Source organism: Dermacentor silvarum, chromosome 7 (genome assembly GCF_013339745.2).
Source record: "Dermacentor silvarum isolate Dsil-2018 chromosome 7, BIME_Dsil_1.4, whole genome shotgun sequence".
Lineage (NCBI taxonomy): Eukaryota > Metazoa > Arthropoda > Arachnida > Ixodida > Ixodidae > Dermacentor > Dermacentor silvarum.
Genome location: NC_051160.1, coordinates 120486232 through 120502335, shown reverse-complemented (window position 1 = coordinate 120502335; position 16104 = coordinate 120486232). Strand labels below are relative to the sequence as shown.

Here is a 16104-nt window from a genome sequence, read left to right as displayed (position 1 = left end):
GCTAATCAGCCGCAACCACGCGTTCTAAAGTTACCCGCGTCAGCTCGAGCGGTGCAGATACACATAATTATGTTCGTAACACTGCTACCCCCTTATCATAGAATTTCTTCTTACGTCGGCAGCTGCGAGGGCTGTTCAGATTTTGTGAATCGACTTAGTATTAGCATTGCGCCGAGCCCGAAGTTCTCACCTATGCTACCTTTACATACCCGCATTTTTTCAACTACAGCGCTCGTTTTTGTAGCGGCGCGGATCGCAAGCTTCTTGATCTTACCAACAGTTTAGCTTTGTGCATACGCTTTTCTCATAACATTTTTCTTACACCAAAATTTGTTTGTACGGCCGCTTTTTGAATTCCTCCCCATTTTGTTTGGCATAATAATGCACCTTCAAAGCGTACAGCCTATAGAGTCTGTAAAGGAGTACGTTTATCTAGGTCAATTACTCAAAGGGGACCCTGATGATGAGAAAGAAATTTACAGAAGAATAAAATTGGGTAGGAGTGCATACGACAGGCATCGCCAAATCCTGACTGGGAGCTTACTACTGTCATTGAAAAGAAAAGTGTATAATCATTGCATTCCACCGGTGCTAACATGTGGGGCAGGAACTTGGAGGTTAACAAAGAAGCTCGAGAACAAGTTAAGGACCGCACAAAGAGCGATGGAACGAAAAATGTTAGGCGTAACAGTAAGAGACAGGACGAGAGCGGTGTTGATCAGAGAACAAACGGGAATAGCCGATGTTCTAGTTGACATTAAGCGGAAAAAATGGATCTGGGCAGGCCATGTAATGCGTAGGATGGATAATCGGTGGGCCATTAAAGTTACAGAATGGATACCAGAGAAGGGAAGCGCAGTCAAGGACGGCAGAATACTAGGTGGGGTGATGAAGTTAGGAAACTTGCAGGCACAAGTTGGAATCAGCTAGCACAAGACAAGGGTAATTGGAGATCACATGGAGAGGCCTTCGTCCTGCAGTGGACATAAATATATTCCGATGATGATGAAAGCGTACATGTCCATTTGACGTGGTGAGTTCTCGCAGTTTTTGGCGCTGCGTGACACATAAATCAAGTAGGCGCAGCCCGCAACATTTCTAATATCTGCGGGCTTATAGCGAAATAGGTGTGTTATGATAAATCTCTTCTCGCATGGCAAATTATATCCTCGAAAGCGTTAGGAAAATGATCATCCACTGCCCCATAAGAAAAAGAAAGCTCAAAGCACTAAAAAATACCATAGATGTGCTTCAAACTGATCAATGACAAACGTGACGGTTTTCAGGGGCGGGCACTATACTACTATTTGCTAACACCCAATAAAGCGTCTTGACGAGTATGAAAATTCAGGCTATTGCGAGCATAAAGGTGCACAGCCTATCGATATTAAGCAGAAGTTCCCAGCACCGCAAAAATGGTACTGGCATCAATAGCAGCGCACGCCCAGTACAAGGGTGCACTGAAACAGCTCAATGTAGTTTGAGATGACAAATCATTAGCGTGCCGCAAAGGTATAAGCACGCGCCTGACTTGGCTATCAGTTATGGACTCTGGCCAATCGGCCGCAACAGCGCGTTACCAGCGCTTACCCGCGTCGTATGAAGCAGCGCCGATAGAATTACGTTCGCAAGACTGCTACACCCCTAGCGTAGACGTTTCTTCGTATGTCGCAAACGTCGACGGCTGTTAGGTGTTGTGAATCGGCTTACGCTTATTATTGGCGCAAGAGCTGAAGTTCGCACCGTGCGCTACCCTTAAATAGGACGCTTTTTTGTGACTACCGTGCTCGTCTTTGCAGCGGCGGGTATCGCAAGCTTGGTGATCTTACGAACTGTTGTAGCTTTCCGAATGCGCTTTTTTCGTAAGATTTATCTTACGCCGAAATTGGTCAGTAAGTTCGCTTAGTGAATTCCGGCCCTGGTCCATATAGATACAGTCGCTTGTTGTAAGCCAACCTCCTGCAATATTCAGTGAAGTGGCAACGTGATTTTTTGAGCGGCAACATCGTCATTTGCATGCTAAACTTCCCTTTGGTTGTTCAAGTAAGTCTCTGTTCCACTCTGTCACTCTATTTTAAACAGCTATTAGCGAAACCACAATTTGAACGGACATTCAACGCTTACTCATGCACAATACCAGCTGGCTAGCAATGAAGACACATACCAATATATTTTATTATCGCCATATACATGTATAATGTGATTGTACATTCATCAGATATTATGTTGAACTCTGTATGTTTCTGTCCAAGAAACAGTAATTAACTTTTTTTATTCAGGGCGGTCCACAAGCATGTGTGTAAACAGGATATTGTGGGCTGCAATGACGCTTATATGCTAGCTGGCACTGAGGCACGTGTTTCCGAACGTGGTCACCCCAGACCCACATCTCGCAGTGTCGCTTACCTAAAAGAAAACAGTCGGCATTTATTAATACTCTAAAACTGGAATGGTAAAGAAAGCTTTCTAAGCTTATCAAACGCAAGTTGACACAAATGCTGCAATATCACGAAAAGTAGGTCCCGTGTCACGCAGCTAGGCCTTACTTAACATATATGTAGTTTGGCAGAGCAACTATGACATGTTGAAACACAAAAGCCAATTGTAGTGATTAACGTAACGCTGAGCGTTTTTTAAACGTTATCTGGTTTCAGCTAATGTCGCCCAACGTTTGGCAAGAATATGTAAAGTTAAGGGGAGTTGCTCCTCAGAAACATTTCTTTTTAAATAATGATGCTGGGCGAATGAAAATTCTACCACTTATAGAGCTTGATCTCTTCATTCGAAATCTACTTTTAGTTTTAGGATATCTCGATGCTTTCATGTCCTAAGTGCCATGCGTAAGTGAGAAGCAGTGCATGTTTGTGCAGTTAGCATGATAGAGCAGTGCAAAATTATTTTTCTTATCCCTAACACTCCACTGAGTGCTAATAAGCAAGATAATGTGATTCTCTTTACAGGGAACATTTTAAGAGAATTTCGTATCTGGTGCTTCATATTCAGTGGCTGGTGCCCGAGTACATTAAAAATTTTCATCTTCAAAAAATAAAGTGATTGCATTAAATCCTAGATAAGTGCATTCTACATATCCTAAAAATTACACCCATCAAATGTGGTCTTAATTGGACCACAATAAGTTCATAAAATGTTGTACACAAACGCCTTCTTTTGCCCATAATATGAAGTTGAGAAAAATGCGATTGAAAGTTATAAAAGTTGTTTACTTCTGTTAATTATTATTCTTACTTCCCGGGGAGATTGTGATGCGGCAAAGCTAACCTTGGAGAGAAAAAGCTTAGGCCTACCACCTTGCACGAGCCCAATGGCGTGCGACACTGCGGTTTGACGCATCGCGTGCTTGAAAATGTGTCATATCTGTGCCGTTTCTTGCCACCTCGAGTGCTTTAACCAAGTTTATTATACTTTTCCCGATCCTTTCTGGCTCTGATTTCTTCATATGTGAAATAGGAGAGATCAATGTTGCTGAAACAACTAAAAATACAAAACCTATTTCTTTAATGAAAATTGCCGTTTTTTGACCCGCCTCTCCCCTTAAAATTGAACACCTCATTTGTATGTTTAGGCAACGTTCGTAGGATCAGAGAGGCACCTACATTGCGTCGACCTTATGTACGTATAAACATTAGGGGTTTGCGAATATTCCGAACGTTCAAATAACGAATCGAATAGCCTCCTATTCCATTCGGACTTCGAATCGAATAGCCACTATTCGTAAACGCGCATATTTCAAAACATTTTCCCGAAGATTTCACAATGTCACCTGCGCCCAAATAAACATAAAATTGAGTCAGAAGTACGGTAAACTTTCACCCCCGAGGGCTGGGTATAGACATACAACATGATAACTTGCGTAGTGTAGGCGGCTACATCACTTAGGCTGTACAGCGATTATTCGCACTCTCTGAAGAGTCTGGTGCATGCAAATAGACTACTACTTTGCCCGTAATGCGTGCGTAATTTGTGCTTTTAATAGACATCACTTTGTAACGTACTATGTAATGACAGAAACTTGCTAGCTTTAAGAATACTGGAATGTTAATACGCTTTTATGGTAAAAGTGATAGCGGCTATTCACTATTTGAAAATTATCCTACATTAGATTCGATCCGATTTGGTTTTGGTACTATTAGATTCGCATTCGATTCGGTGTCAAAAACCACTACTCGCACGCCCATAATAAACATCTTTCCAACGTGATAATGCTTCCATGTTGGCAACATGCAGAAGAGAAGCGTGCGCCGAAGAACGGTGGTTTGTGGATTGTCTCCGCCGATCCAGCATACATGATGCGCAGTCCGACTTGCTTAAGAAGAGATAGCGAATGCGATAACAAATTTACACTTGAAATTGTCAGTGGAGATTCTTGAGCATTTTCTCTAAGGGTTTACAAGAATAAGTGCACACAACTTCTAGAGGATTACAAAATCAGAGCAAGTGTCACTATGAAGGCAGCAAATTAGGTTGATCACGAAAGACATAATAGGTTCCACGCTTCTGGCGTATATATCAGAAGTGCAAGGAAAACTAACTAATTTAATTCACCTGATTGCTTCAAATTGGTCAAAGTGTTATAAAAACTGGCACTCATACATTCTTCCAAAATTTGTAAAAACTATTTTCAGGCTAATTATTTCAGCCGAATTTCGGCTCACATCATTGTATAATAATAATAATAATAATAATAATAATAATAATAATAATAATAATAATAATAATAATAATAATAATAATATCAGTCAAGCAGTAAGTATGTCGCTTAATATAAGTCGGTGCGCCATTGAACAAATCTATCTTCGGTGATAATTTTGTGCAACAATGAACGATATAATTTGTTCCTTTTCACAACCTTGTTTGTCTTTGATATTGGCAAAAAAGATAGAGAGATTGTGCAAAGATAGAGGTAGTAAACTATCCAACGGCTCACTGCGCCTACAACTCGGGTGTCCGGCAGAGGGTCGCTTGTTTACGCTACCGGAACACCTAACACGTGGTAGTTGGCTTGCGCTTGCACCCGGGCTGTCGCACTACGCTGAATAAGCGGACTCAAGCCACCGTCCGTCTTTATCGCCGAGAGTTCCTCTTTCGTCAGGAGGTTGAAGAAAACGCGTTAATTTATTTAACCATACTGGTTAAACGACTGGCTCCATAGTTATAGGAACACATTTTATGTCCGAACAATTTACATGTCTGAGATGTCCGCTTTGAAAGAGTAGTTTCCCCTTGGTAAATACACAAAAAAATTACTGACCGTGTCTCAGCTAATTCAAATTGTCAAACAGTTCGCAAAATTTCACCCATGATGTGACATCATTCTGATGTCGTTCAATCGCCCGAACTTGGGTAACCTCCTTCTGGTCTCTGAAGCCTTGAGAGGGCGACGTTGCGGCCTTAGTACGGAAGGACTGATCAGGTTTCATTTTGTTATTAGCAAATTGTAAGCGCCTTTGGCGATGCCTTTCAACATATGTGATACTTTGTCTTTGTCAAATTTATTTGCGTTTACAATTGTTCAAAGCTTCAACGTTTCTTCAATACGCGTTGTACACGTTTCGCCAGGCAACCGGACTCTGCGCGATAACGTTTATTCCGCTTTGTTTCTTTTTTTGACATTCTAGTCTCCAAAGCAGGCTTTCAATTCCTGGAAAATATTCTTCCAAGTGACCAGCAGGCGTTCATGATTCCGAAACCAAAGTAGAGCCGGTACATGCTAGAAAGAACCATCACCCCTTCCCCAGCCCCGACAATGGGGGTAAGCGAACCTTGTGGCAAGACGACGCTGTCGCACGCGTTCCGCTTCGTTTGCCGTAAACTTAGGGTCGGCGGCTCTTCGCGGACATTTGGCGTCAACATCGCGCTCCCGCAACTAGGGGTCTGCGGCTCTTCGCTGACGTTTCGTCTTGGCTTCGGAAGCCCTCACGATAGAATCAGCACGTCAACGACGAGCCCTTTCCCGAGCGAGTTCGCGGTGCCGTTGGAATAACGAAGCCTGCTCCTCGGCAGAACGCACCACGTAGGCCTCCCCATCCGGCCACAGAAAGTGACCTGAGGCGAGGGAAGCTCGGTGGAGAGCGCGCCAACCCCCTTTCCTGCCCTGCAACCCGCCCCCCCCCCCCCCCGCGGCACACCAAACGACCCTGAATAGTCGCGCGCCTCACGTGATCCGGCGCCGGCGCCGCGTTCCCCACACCTGCTCTACTTTGAGAGCAGCCGGGTTTTCGCGTGACACCACCACCACCGCCGACACTTGTAAGGCAATACAAGCTTCGGTGGAAAAAGGCAACGTTCACAGGCTACGCTGATATAGCGATTTGTTAAAGGGGCTTTCGTATTCGTAGCACCTCAGCCAGTCCTCCCCGTCTTCGTTGCTTTTACCTGGGAATACGTGTGGTTATGGTGTCGGGTAGCTAGGGTGCCTTGGTTATTCGCAGTCTTGATTTATTCTCTCTTCTGCGGTGTTATTCGGCCTGCCTAATCAAGCGTTGGCGGCCATGTTCGTTCATTCATGACTGTTGGTTCTGGGGCTAGTCTGGCCACACGGCTTCTTCTTCGAAGATCTCGTAGGACTTGGCTGTCCAAAGCGGCCATTACCCAGCACCACCAAAACAGCGGTTCTAAGCGCAATATATTGTTTTTAGTGTGAAGGATGAAGAACATGGGATGTTCCGAAGCGGATAATCAGCGAAGCTTCGCGCCACTCCCTTTTGTTTTCCTTCTAAGCCCATACGGTGCAGCGTTACAATATTAAGAAACCACGAATAAATAACACTGGCATCGACAGGCGCTGTGGTTTGTAGTCGACAGACCATCGCAGTGGTGTAGCGGCAACTGAATGAAGGCCTTGTGTAGAAAGATATAGAAATCATTCTAGAACGCTACCCGAAGCGTAACTTTCATTGCTCACAAAAGGCTTTGACGGCACATAATTATCAGGCGAAGTGAGACCATTGCGAGTACTTCGCATTGGCTGGGTGAGTTCCTTGCGCGCTGGGGTACTTCTTCCATGCGAGCGCGCACCTGCGCCTGCTAAACCATCTTACTATACAAATCGAACTGCTGACGCGTAACATTCTTTTGCGTTTTTTCTGTTAGCTTTGATGAACAATTCGCAGTCTCGGTTATTAGTTCTTCCGCTCCCTTTCTTCTGCAGATGCTGGAATGTTGCGTATGTCTTGGTCATTGCCGCCATCGTCTTCATCGCGCTTATCGGTACAAGCTGTACGTCTCCCACAAATTACACAGCTACATTTTGTACTGGTACAATGCATGCAATGGTGTTCCTGGAGTTTACCAGTGACATTTTGGCTCTGTTCGCATGTCTGATCGAGCTATGGCAGAGAGCACACTTTGTTCTCCGTTGTTAGAATTGAGGTACTAACCTTGAGGTTGGCGGATATGTACTGATTCAATCAAGTGCTAATGAGTTACAGAGCTCAATATTACAGATCAAGGGAATGTCTGGTCATGATGCGAGACTTTATATTGAAGCATCAGTTGGGCTAATTAAAAAAAGGTTTTAAGCCGTGTGGGAAAATGTTCTAAAAAGACTAACATGAATCATCCCATTGAAAACCGTTATTGCCTTGTTTGCTCTATAATTTGTGCAAGATAGTAGTTCTGCTTCACAATGTATGCAAATACTTGTACGTGTGGTTGTGAAATAAAATTAGTTCAAAATAGATAATGTTTGTGTGCATTTTTGTCTTGTTTGTATGTGTCATTTACATGCTGCAAGGTTGTCGTTACAATGAGTATCAAGAACGTGACTTGCCTGGAAGCCTGACAAATAAAGAAGAGTGGTAGCTACCTTTAGCTGTGAGGTTCGGTAACACATAGGTAACCTTTCCACCGGCATTACAAGGTACGTGGGAAACTGAAAGTTATGCGTTTCGAGAGCTTCAACTCATAATAAAATTGTCCGCTAAACGGGACCTTGTACAAGTTATCAAGTTACCCACTTGTAGTGCCGAAAATTTGCAAATATATGGGTGTAGTATATAGACATTTGCAAACATCTTGCGTTTGCATGCACCTCACAGGACCGAAATAAATGACATCACCGCAGAAAGTTACCCCTTGTTCTCCACATACGTTCCACGCAATATACTTTTCGTACTTTTAACACCATCAAAAATGTACGTATTGAGATAGCCAAGATAATTTGTAAGTTTAAATGCATTTTATCAAACACATTTGAAACTGATAATGCCCATTATATTCTATAAACAGAATGTGAAAAATAAAAAAAAGTGATATCGCGTTCGCCGATTTCTTACCTTCGAATATTCGAGTGAATACAAAACAGTGTTCCACGGGATGCCAAAAAACTAGGGTGTGGTCAACACCATATGTTCCTAAAAAATAAGGAAAAACATTTATAGTGGTCGTGTGCATGGTGGGACATAGAAGCGACGTTATGTCACAAATGATTCATTCTTTCATTCTCTCGTTTAACTTCTGAACTTCCATAATAGAGAATAGGAGGGAAAATGGCCAGATAACTTTTATGGTTGCTTGACGAGGTCCATGTAAATAGACAGAAGCAAGCAGACATGATACCACAGTGCAGCGCGAGCGGACGAGGACAAAGAAGAATGTTGACACATAGCGGTCTGTGCGTGTGTCAAAATTCGCCTTTGATCTCATCCGGTCGCACTGTACTGTCATCATGAATCCCTACTAACTAGCCCACCGATTTGCTTTCTCAAGGAGACAGTTTTCAATGCATTTGCCTTAATGACGTACATTACCGAAACTTATCATAACAAGCCAACAAACAAAGTCACCAAGTAGGACATAGGGGAAATTGTAATTACTAATTGAAATCAATAAATTATAGTATAACCGAAATGAATAGAATAACAGTAGTGTTTTTAACCATTTTCATATGATCTGGTTGAAAATCGGGACGCTCGGTTCCCTTTCTTCTCCTTCATTACAAAAGCTTGATACACGTAAAGCAAGTAAATACAAAAAAGACGCAGTTTCCCCTGAAAGGGGAAGCATCAATTGCCATAGCAAATTAGTAGTGAGCTGTGCGGAGTAAGGATAGTAGTTTTATTGGCTTATCCAGTTGGACACATTCGCTTACTAACTGAATTAACAATCATGGTGTCAGTGTGCACAAGCAATCATGAATAGATAACACTAAATCCGCACACAATCGCTGTCAAAACGCTGGCGTGAGCAAGAGCGCCAGCAGCAGCGAGCGAAGGTTCGTGCGGTCTATCGCTTCAACGGAAAGTGAGCGGCGAAAGCACAGCGCATACATAGGTAGGAGCCGTGTTGCAGATCGCTTTCAAGATACGGTGCGCGCGACCGCCTGACGATGCGCAAAATACAAGTACGCAATTGCTCGCAGGGCACAAGCTACAGGCCCTCCCTCCCGCGCTGCCTTCCCAGTTTCCTCCTTTCGCGTGTAGGATTGAGACGCCAGTTCCCCTTGCGGCCGGTCGCAAGATGCGCATTTGGTGCCACAGCTAAACTGTCGTCCCCTCCCTCCCTCCCGTCCCCCCACGCCCTATCGCGCGACGGAAAGAGTCGCGTTTGCTCTCCACCGGGTGTTCACTCCCCGTGAAAGCGCGCGTCCCTCACGCGCTTTCACTCGCACATACAGCATACGGTGCACGGCGACGATTTTATCGCCTTTGGACTTGATACGGAACCTCACGGCGACGGCGACGCCGACGGCAACAAACCCGCTTGGTGTGTCCATATAATTGCTATCACAATTAAATAGGATATGACCGGCAGTGATCAGAACTTCAGAAATGATTCTTTAGAAATGCTTAAGTTTTACCTTTTTTCGACCTTCATTCAATGGAACATTCCTCTTTTACAAAAGAAAGGAGTCGGTATCGGCTCATGCGGTGCTCTCATTTTAAGCGATTTGTTTCTAGCGAAGGTTGACCTTGCGCTATCCCGTCGCCTTGTATCTTTTACCAAATGCATGCAAATTTTCCGATATGTAATTGTTTTTTGGATTGCCCCTTTGAGAATTTTTCAGAGACTGTGATAACTTCGTATTGGTCATACCCAATTGTCCTTCCCCCTTTCTTCTGACTGTCGAAATGCCTCTTAACGAACCATTAGATTCTCAGACGTGAAATTAGTGTCCACCGACCATCGCACCTGTTGGTGTTACACGTAAAGCTAGGAAATTCAAATAGGAGGAGTAACATTAGCAGTGATCAGCACCCAGGGCTAATAAAGCGCTTTTAGCATTTAATTCGAACCATCCTAAACTGGTAAAACAGTATCATTAGATGTGCTTTAATAACGCAGTTGATAAGTATTGTTGCCATTTAGTGCAATCCACTAAATCCATTAATCCACCAAGTTTCACGGCTTTTAAAGTCAGTTTATCCAACTGATATGTTAGTGTCAGTCGCAATAGGGGTCCTCCGACGCAAAAAAAAAACACTGTTCTTGGTGTTTCCTACAGGAACGTTGGGCCTCCTTTTGAGAAGCGTAATGTAGATGTCATTCCGTATATCCACCAAGTTTCACACACTCTAAAAAAACTAGCTGCTCGGAACAATGTACAGGTTGTGTTCTTAGCACCTGGCAAGCTGGGTAGCTTGTGCAGGACAACTGACTCGACGGCGAAAGTCAAGAGCAGTTGCGAAAGACAGCACAACATAAGTTCATAGAGTGCAAATCGGGTGTGCAGCCGATGCTATGTTGGGCAAACAGGACGGCTCGTGAACGCACGGTTTAAGGAGCATAATTACAAAGTAGCAGAACGTCTTCAGATTCTTTTCTGGCAATCCATTGCCATGCTTGTAAGTGTGTCGCCCTCTCGACTAAAACGCGGACAGTAGGAAGCAGCAAGTGTGAAATAACCCGTTTAATAATTGAAAGTGAGCAGATTGACTATCACGGTGGTTTCTGTATCAGCAAGACTTCGTTAGCGTTGTCCAGCAAAAAATTAAAAATTTTTTGAGCGTATGAAACTAAATTTCATTCGTATTGTTTGCGCTCTCTATCTTGTCATCTTGTTCCGCGTTGGCAATGTTGTGCACGTGGTCGGTGACGTGCATTCGAGAGCACTCTCTTGTTCGGCTCTGTCTAGGAATTAAATTTAATTGTTCTGAGCAGCACCCGTGTGTCTCCTTATTTGTCCTCGTCTTTACTAAGCGCTCAACTACTGTCATTCAAGATGAACCAACACACTCATCTCCCCAGACTTGCAGAACTCCAGGCCCTCTAAAGAATCACATAAAAGAATGAACAAATGCAACACCGTAACAAACACTGGATCCCATTTGCAAAAGCAAATAAAATACGGGTGAGTACCTTTCTTCCTGATACAAGACATGGCTACGCCTGAGGCTATTCAGTTGTTTAATATTCAACTAAACCGATTTTCAATACTGCTACTGCCACGATTCTTGTTATATGATAAAAAAAGCGTAACCAACGTGTTCTAACATAACCTACGTAGCGAATGTACCGTGGGATGTAATTTCACACAATCTGTTTCAAATATACCAAATTTTACGATTTAATGTGCTAAGTAGATATTGCACGTTAGATAGAAAATTAGTTTGCAGTTCAATAACACAAAATTTATGGCACTTTGCTTCATAGGAATGTTCCAGAGAGATTATACGTATATTACTGCGCGTTTTTCTCTGAAACAAATAAACTTTCTTCATAATTGCGATGCATGACACTAAAGAGCACTAGCTAACATAGGGTGACCAGAAGGGTTATCTGTCAAATGCTCCAGCTTTCTCGTGAGTAACTGACTCTACTTGAACTCCAGGCCGTACACGACGCCATATGGACAGCCTCATTATTACCAGACATTACACAATAGACTTACACATCGATTGCATCAGCCAAACTAGATGAGTTTGCAAAAATATGCATAAGCTCCAGAAAAACTGGCGTTTTCATGTTTACGTACACTGCGTGCAAGGGCTTAGCTTTATTTCACTGCAAAGACAAGTAGGAAATCACACGACAACAAGAATACGCACCCACCACCATATCTTGTGCCACACTTATGTACCGCTTTCCTAGCCCAAATAAATTATCTATGACGTGACAGAAGTGCACTAATCCCCCCGCGTACTCGCAACCTCACAAGGGTGGAGGAAGTTTGGCTGAGGAGCGTATAGTTAGGGATAGCGCTAACGCCTCCTGTCGTCTGCAACTGCAAGGGCTTCGCAAATGTCGACACCACCTGCTCAATCCATAACACCCTGGAACAAAACGCGCATGTGTACCATCTGCTGTGGACTTTCCAAAGTACAGGGCATATCTGTGAGCTCTTGCACAGATGGTCTGGCCTCTGCAGCTACCCGCATGCTGACTTTAGCAAGTGGAGTGAAGACGGCTCTGATTACAGAGTCTTGTTGGACTTCTCGTATGACGCCGGATTGCACTGATATTGATAAATATAGTTGTTACAGCGAAGTTGTTAAGGGCTCGGTTCCCCAGGATCGTGTCCGCGTGTAGAAAAACAGATCACCATCAGCATTGGCTCAAGCGTCGTCTTCCTCCGCAGCTGGCTCGTTGGCGCCGCTCGGTTTACGCTCGTGCCCCGGGATGGTGTGCCGAGCACGCACTCGAGCTTGGAACGACATCCAACGACATGTAGAACAACAAAACGACGCGTACAACTACTCCGCCTCCATGTGTGTGCTGGTTTGGCTCCATGTGCGTGGCAACTTCCCGCCAGTTGTGCCTTTGCACAGGGCACAGGTGTAAAAACGGATGATGAATGGACCATTGGGCCTCTTCGATTATCCGTCTCTGACAGTCCCGGACTGTCCGAGAAGCTGCATATGCAACACTAATTGGCTGAAAGCACTGCCTCGGGCAGTCCGGGACTGTCAGGAACAGATAATCGAAGAGGCCTATTGTTATACACCTCGCAACCGCCGATACCTCTTTCACAAGTGTCGCGATGCTCGGCGGCGGCACTAGCCACCAATCGTTGCCCTCCTTTGTCTCGTGACGTAGAGATCGCGCCAACGCTGTTATCAGTAGTTTCCCTTAGGACTCGTTATGGGACGGACGGTTGTTTAACCACATCTTCTAGGAACCTGACGTCAGGATCCCGACGATGCCATGCAGTGTGCAGCTGCTATTAAGGATGTGGCTGATACGCTAGTCTATGACGATGGGGTGGACTTGTCGCAGCAAACGCACTACTTCGCCATCGCGCCCGGCGCAAACAAGACGCCGGTGTCCTTGCTCTTTGACGAACATGCCAAAGACGCTCAATATAGTCAATAATAGAAGTACAAAATTTCATATAGTGTAAAGGAGAGATACAGAGACAGCACCCGTTCTTGGGCCGCCTGTTCTATTCTCTGCGTCGTCGTCTTCCTCTCTCTGTGCGCGCCCGCAGTCCGAGAGCTCGAGCCTAGGTGCGTCTATTTCTTCATTACACTCGGCCACGCTGCTGAAGACAGCTCTGGCGGTTGTGAGGGCGCGCTGATACTATAAAATCGCTGCATAGACATCGTCGGAAGTAGTCGTCGTTAAGACCCTCCAGCGCGCAACCAGCTCCTCGGGGGGGTCGGCACTGACTCTGGTCGCACGTCTCGTCGACGGCCATCCTGTCGCAGTTGGGCACGTAGGGCTGGAGATCCTGCACGATGAGCAGCCGCTCTGCTCAGCCGCGGCGTGCCTCCTCGCAACGCTGCCGCAAACTGATCGACGCCCGCCGTTGCGCTCGAATCAGCCACGACCGAAGAAAAACCGCGACCAATGCGCGACTGGTCTTTCGTGCGTCTCGTCCGCGGTTACGCGCGTCTTGTGCGTCTATCGCGTGCGGGCAGGTCTTTGATGATAATGCCCCCCAACTCGGCCAACTGCTGCGTAGACATGCAGAGATGTGGCTCAACGCAGAGATGTGGCTCCGACGAGTCAGGAAGCATCTCACTGCCATGATCCGCGGACTGGTCGGGCTCTCGGAGTGGTAGCGTCGGCGCCTCCATGCGTCCCTGCGTTGAAGTGGTTGAGAGCCGTTGCACTGAATGCTTTGGACCGAAAGTGGTCTTGGTTTCTGAAAGCGATGGTACGGCGTCGGAAGCCGCCGCAGAGTCGAGGAGTCGTGGAGGTACAAATGGCTCTCGTTCTGGGTCTACAGCGGGGCAGGTGGCCAAGCAATCTGCCAAAACCTTCCCGGGTGCAGCTACAGCGGTGAGATGCTGTAGCTGCACCCGGGAAGTATTGCGAGCTATGCACTTTTTTCGTCGCAGCAGCTAAGCCGGCGTAGGCTGCCGCGTGGAAGTAGCAGCGGTGACGCTGCGTGTTCAGAGGTTGTGGTGGAGCCAATGATGCTGGTTTGGGATCTGCCGCTCGGTGGTGACTCGAAGCGGGAGTGGTAGTCGCCGTGCGCTTCCCACCGTCTGCGATGGGGCCCGCGACGACACTCGGGGACCCGGCTTCTGCGGTGTCCTTGCTCTTTGACGAACATGCCAAAGACGCTCAATATAGTCAATAATGAAAATACAAAATTTAATATAGTGTAAAGGAGAGATACAGAGACAGCACCCGTTCTTGGGCTGCCTGTTCTATTCTCTGCCTCGTCGTCTTCCTCTCTCTGTGCGCGCCCGCAGTCCGAGCGCTCGAGCCTAGGTGCGTCTTTTTCTTTATTACAATAGCAATATTCACTGCAGTAGTACCACCATTCTCACAGCTTCGCTGGTTTCCATCTCCAGAGTAGTGGAAGGGCTCTGATATTTTTTCTATTGCTTTCTATGCCATAATGCAGCACTGCACCCAAAAAACTGTCATAAATTGTTGGGCATAAGCGCTTATCTTGATGTATCAACGAAGTGAAGGTGTGAACGTACAATTCTCAGTGTAAGTCTACAATTCATTATTTATTATTTATTTATTTAATTATTGCTCACAGACCCCGAAAAACATTGAGTCAGGGGGGCATTCCAGTAGAATTACGGTACACAATAATAAACCAGTGTAACGGTACAACAGACGAGGTACAAGGAAAATACACAAAAGAAACACAAAGTTGATTCAAAAGGGCGTAACATACCATATTAACACGGAGATAAAAAAAACTAAGCAAACGCGGAAATGGCAAAAAGGCATAACTAAGTACAAGTAAAACAGTAGTACGAAATAAAATAACATTTAGAGCAGCTGAACAAGTAGTCCACAGAAAACAGCAATTAGGGCAATACTGAAGTGATAAATGCTGGCAGAGGTGTTTTTGAAATCTCCAGGGTGAGAAAACGAGATTAAGTTGCCAGGAAGATCATTCCAGAGCTTATTTGCTTGAGGTAATGCAGATGAATTTGAATGATTGAGTTTTTCCATATATGCGGTTAAAGCAGAGATGATTACGTAAACGCCGCGAAGATCTAATATGACTGGCATAAACGCAATATGTATGCATAATGGTAACCTTATGCGGAGATACTCATCAGTTGTTTCCAAGGAGAAAATTTATATGAAAGGAACTATTAATTTACATTGCTGAGTAGACAAGTTATTTCGAGTGAAATCGCATAATTACATTATTCCTTGCCAACCTGGTTGGCCAGTCTGCTGCCCCTTTGCTACTTAAACATACCTCACTCAGCACTTAATGTCTGGCGCCTTACCAAAGTGCTCAATAACTCAGCAGCATCATGACAGGATGATCTCCCTCTCAGCCATGGCAAGAAACAACCATGATGTACCGAGATCGTTTGATGCTCTTAGCACCATCGTTGTGTGCTTTTTGTTTGATTGTTCCTACCAACACAAAAATGCTCAGGCACAGGATGCGCAGCAGTTAACTATTGCAACCTTTCCTCGGGTTATTGAGTAACTTAGTCATGGGCTGAGTGCTCTTTATGTGGTAATAAACTAGGTAGATAATGCACAGAATAATTCTAAGAAAATGAACACATCCATAGAATACCATAGACAGGTGGCCACTACCTGTATCTTATGTGAAAGCACACCAAGATTATCAAGTCACTAATCTTCGCATTGAGATTAGTATATGCTGTTGTCTGAAAAAGTTGATGTAGTAGGTGGCCTTGTGTTTGCCTTTCCTAATTCATCATCAACTTCATCAGCCTATTTAGTGTCCACTGCAGGACGAAGGCC

The 16104-nt window shown here is 44.9% G+C and overlaps 1 protein-coding gene across 1 annotated transcript in view; it reads right to left on the bottom strand.

Moving 5' to 3' along the window:
• Positions 1–2242: 2242 nt before the first annotated feature.
• Positions 2243–16104, bottom strand: part of LOC119458392 (uncharacterized) — a 54395-nt gene continuing 40533 nt past the window's right edge. The window contains exons 4-5 of the mRNA XM_037720235.2: positions 8295–8372; positions 2243–2406 (exon numbers count right to left, since the gene is read on the bottom strand). Of these exons, the coding sequence (XP_037576163.1) occupies positions 2276–2406; positions 8295–8372 (209 nt within the window). The 3' untranslated portion in view covers positions 2243–2275. The remainder of the gene's footprint in view (positions 2407–8294; positions 8373–16104) is intronic.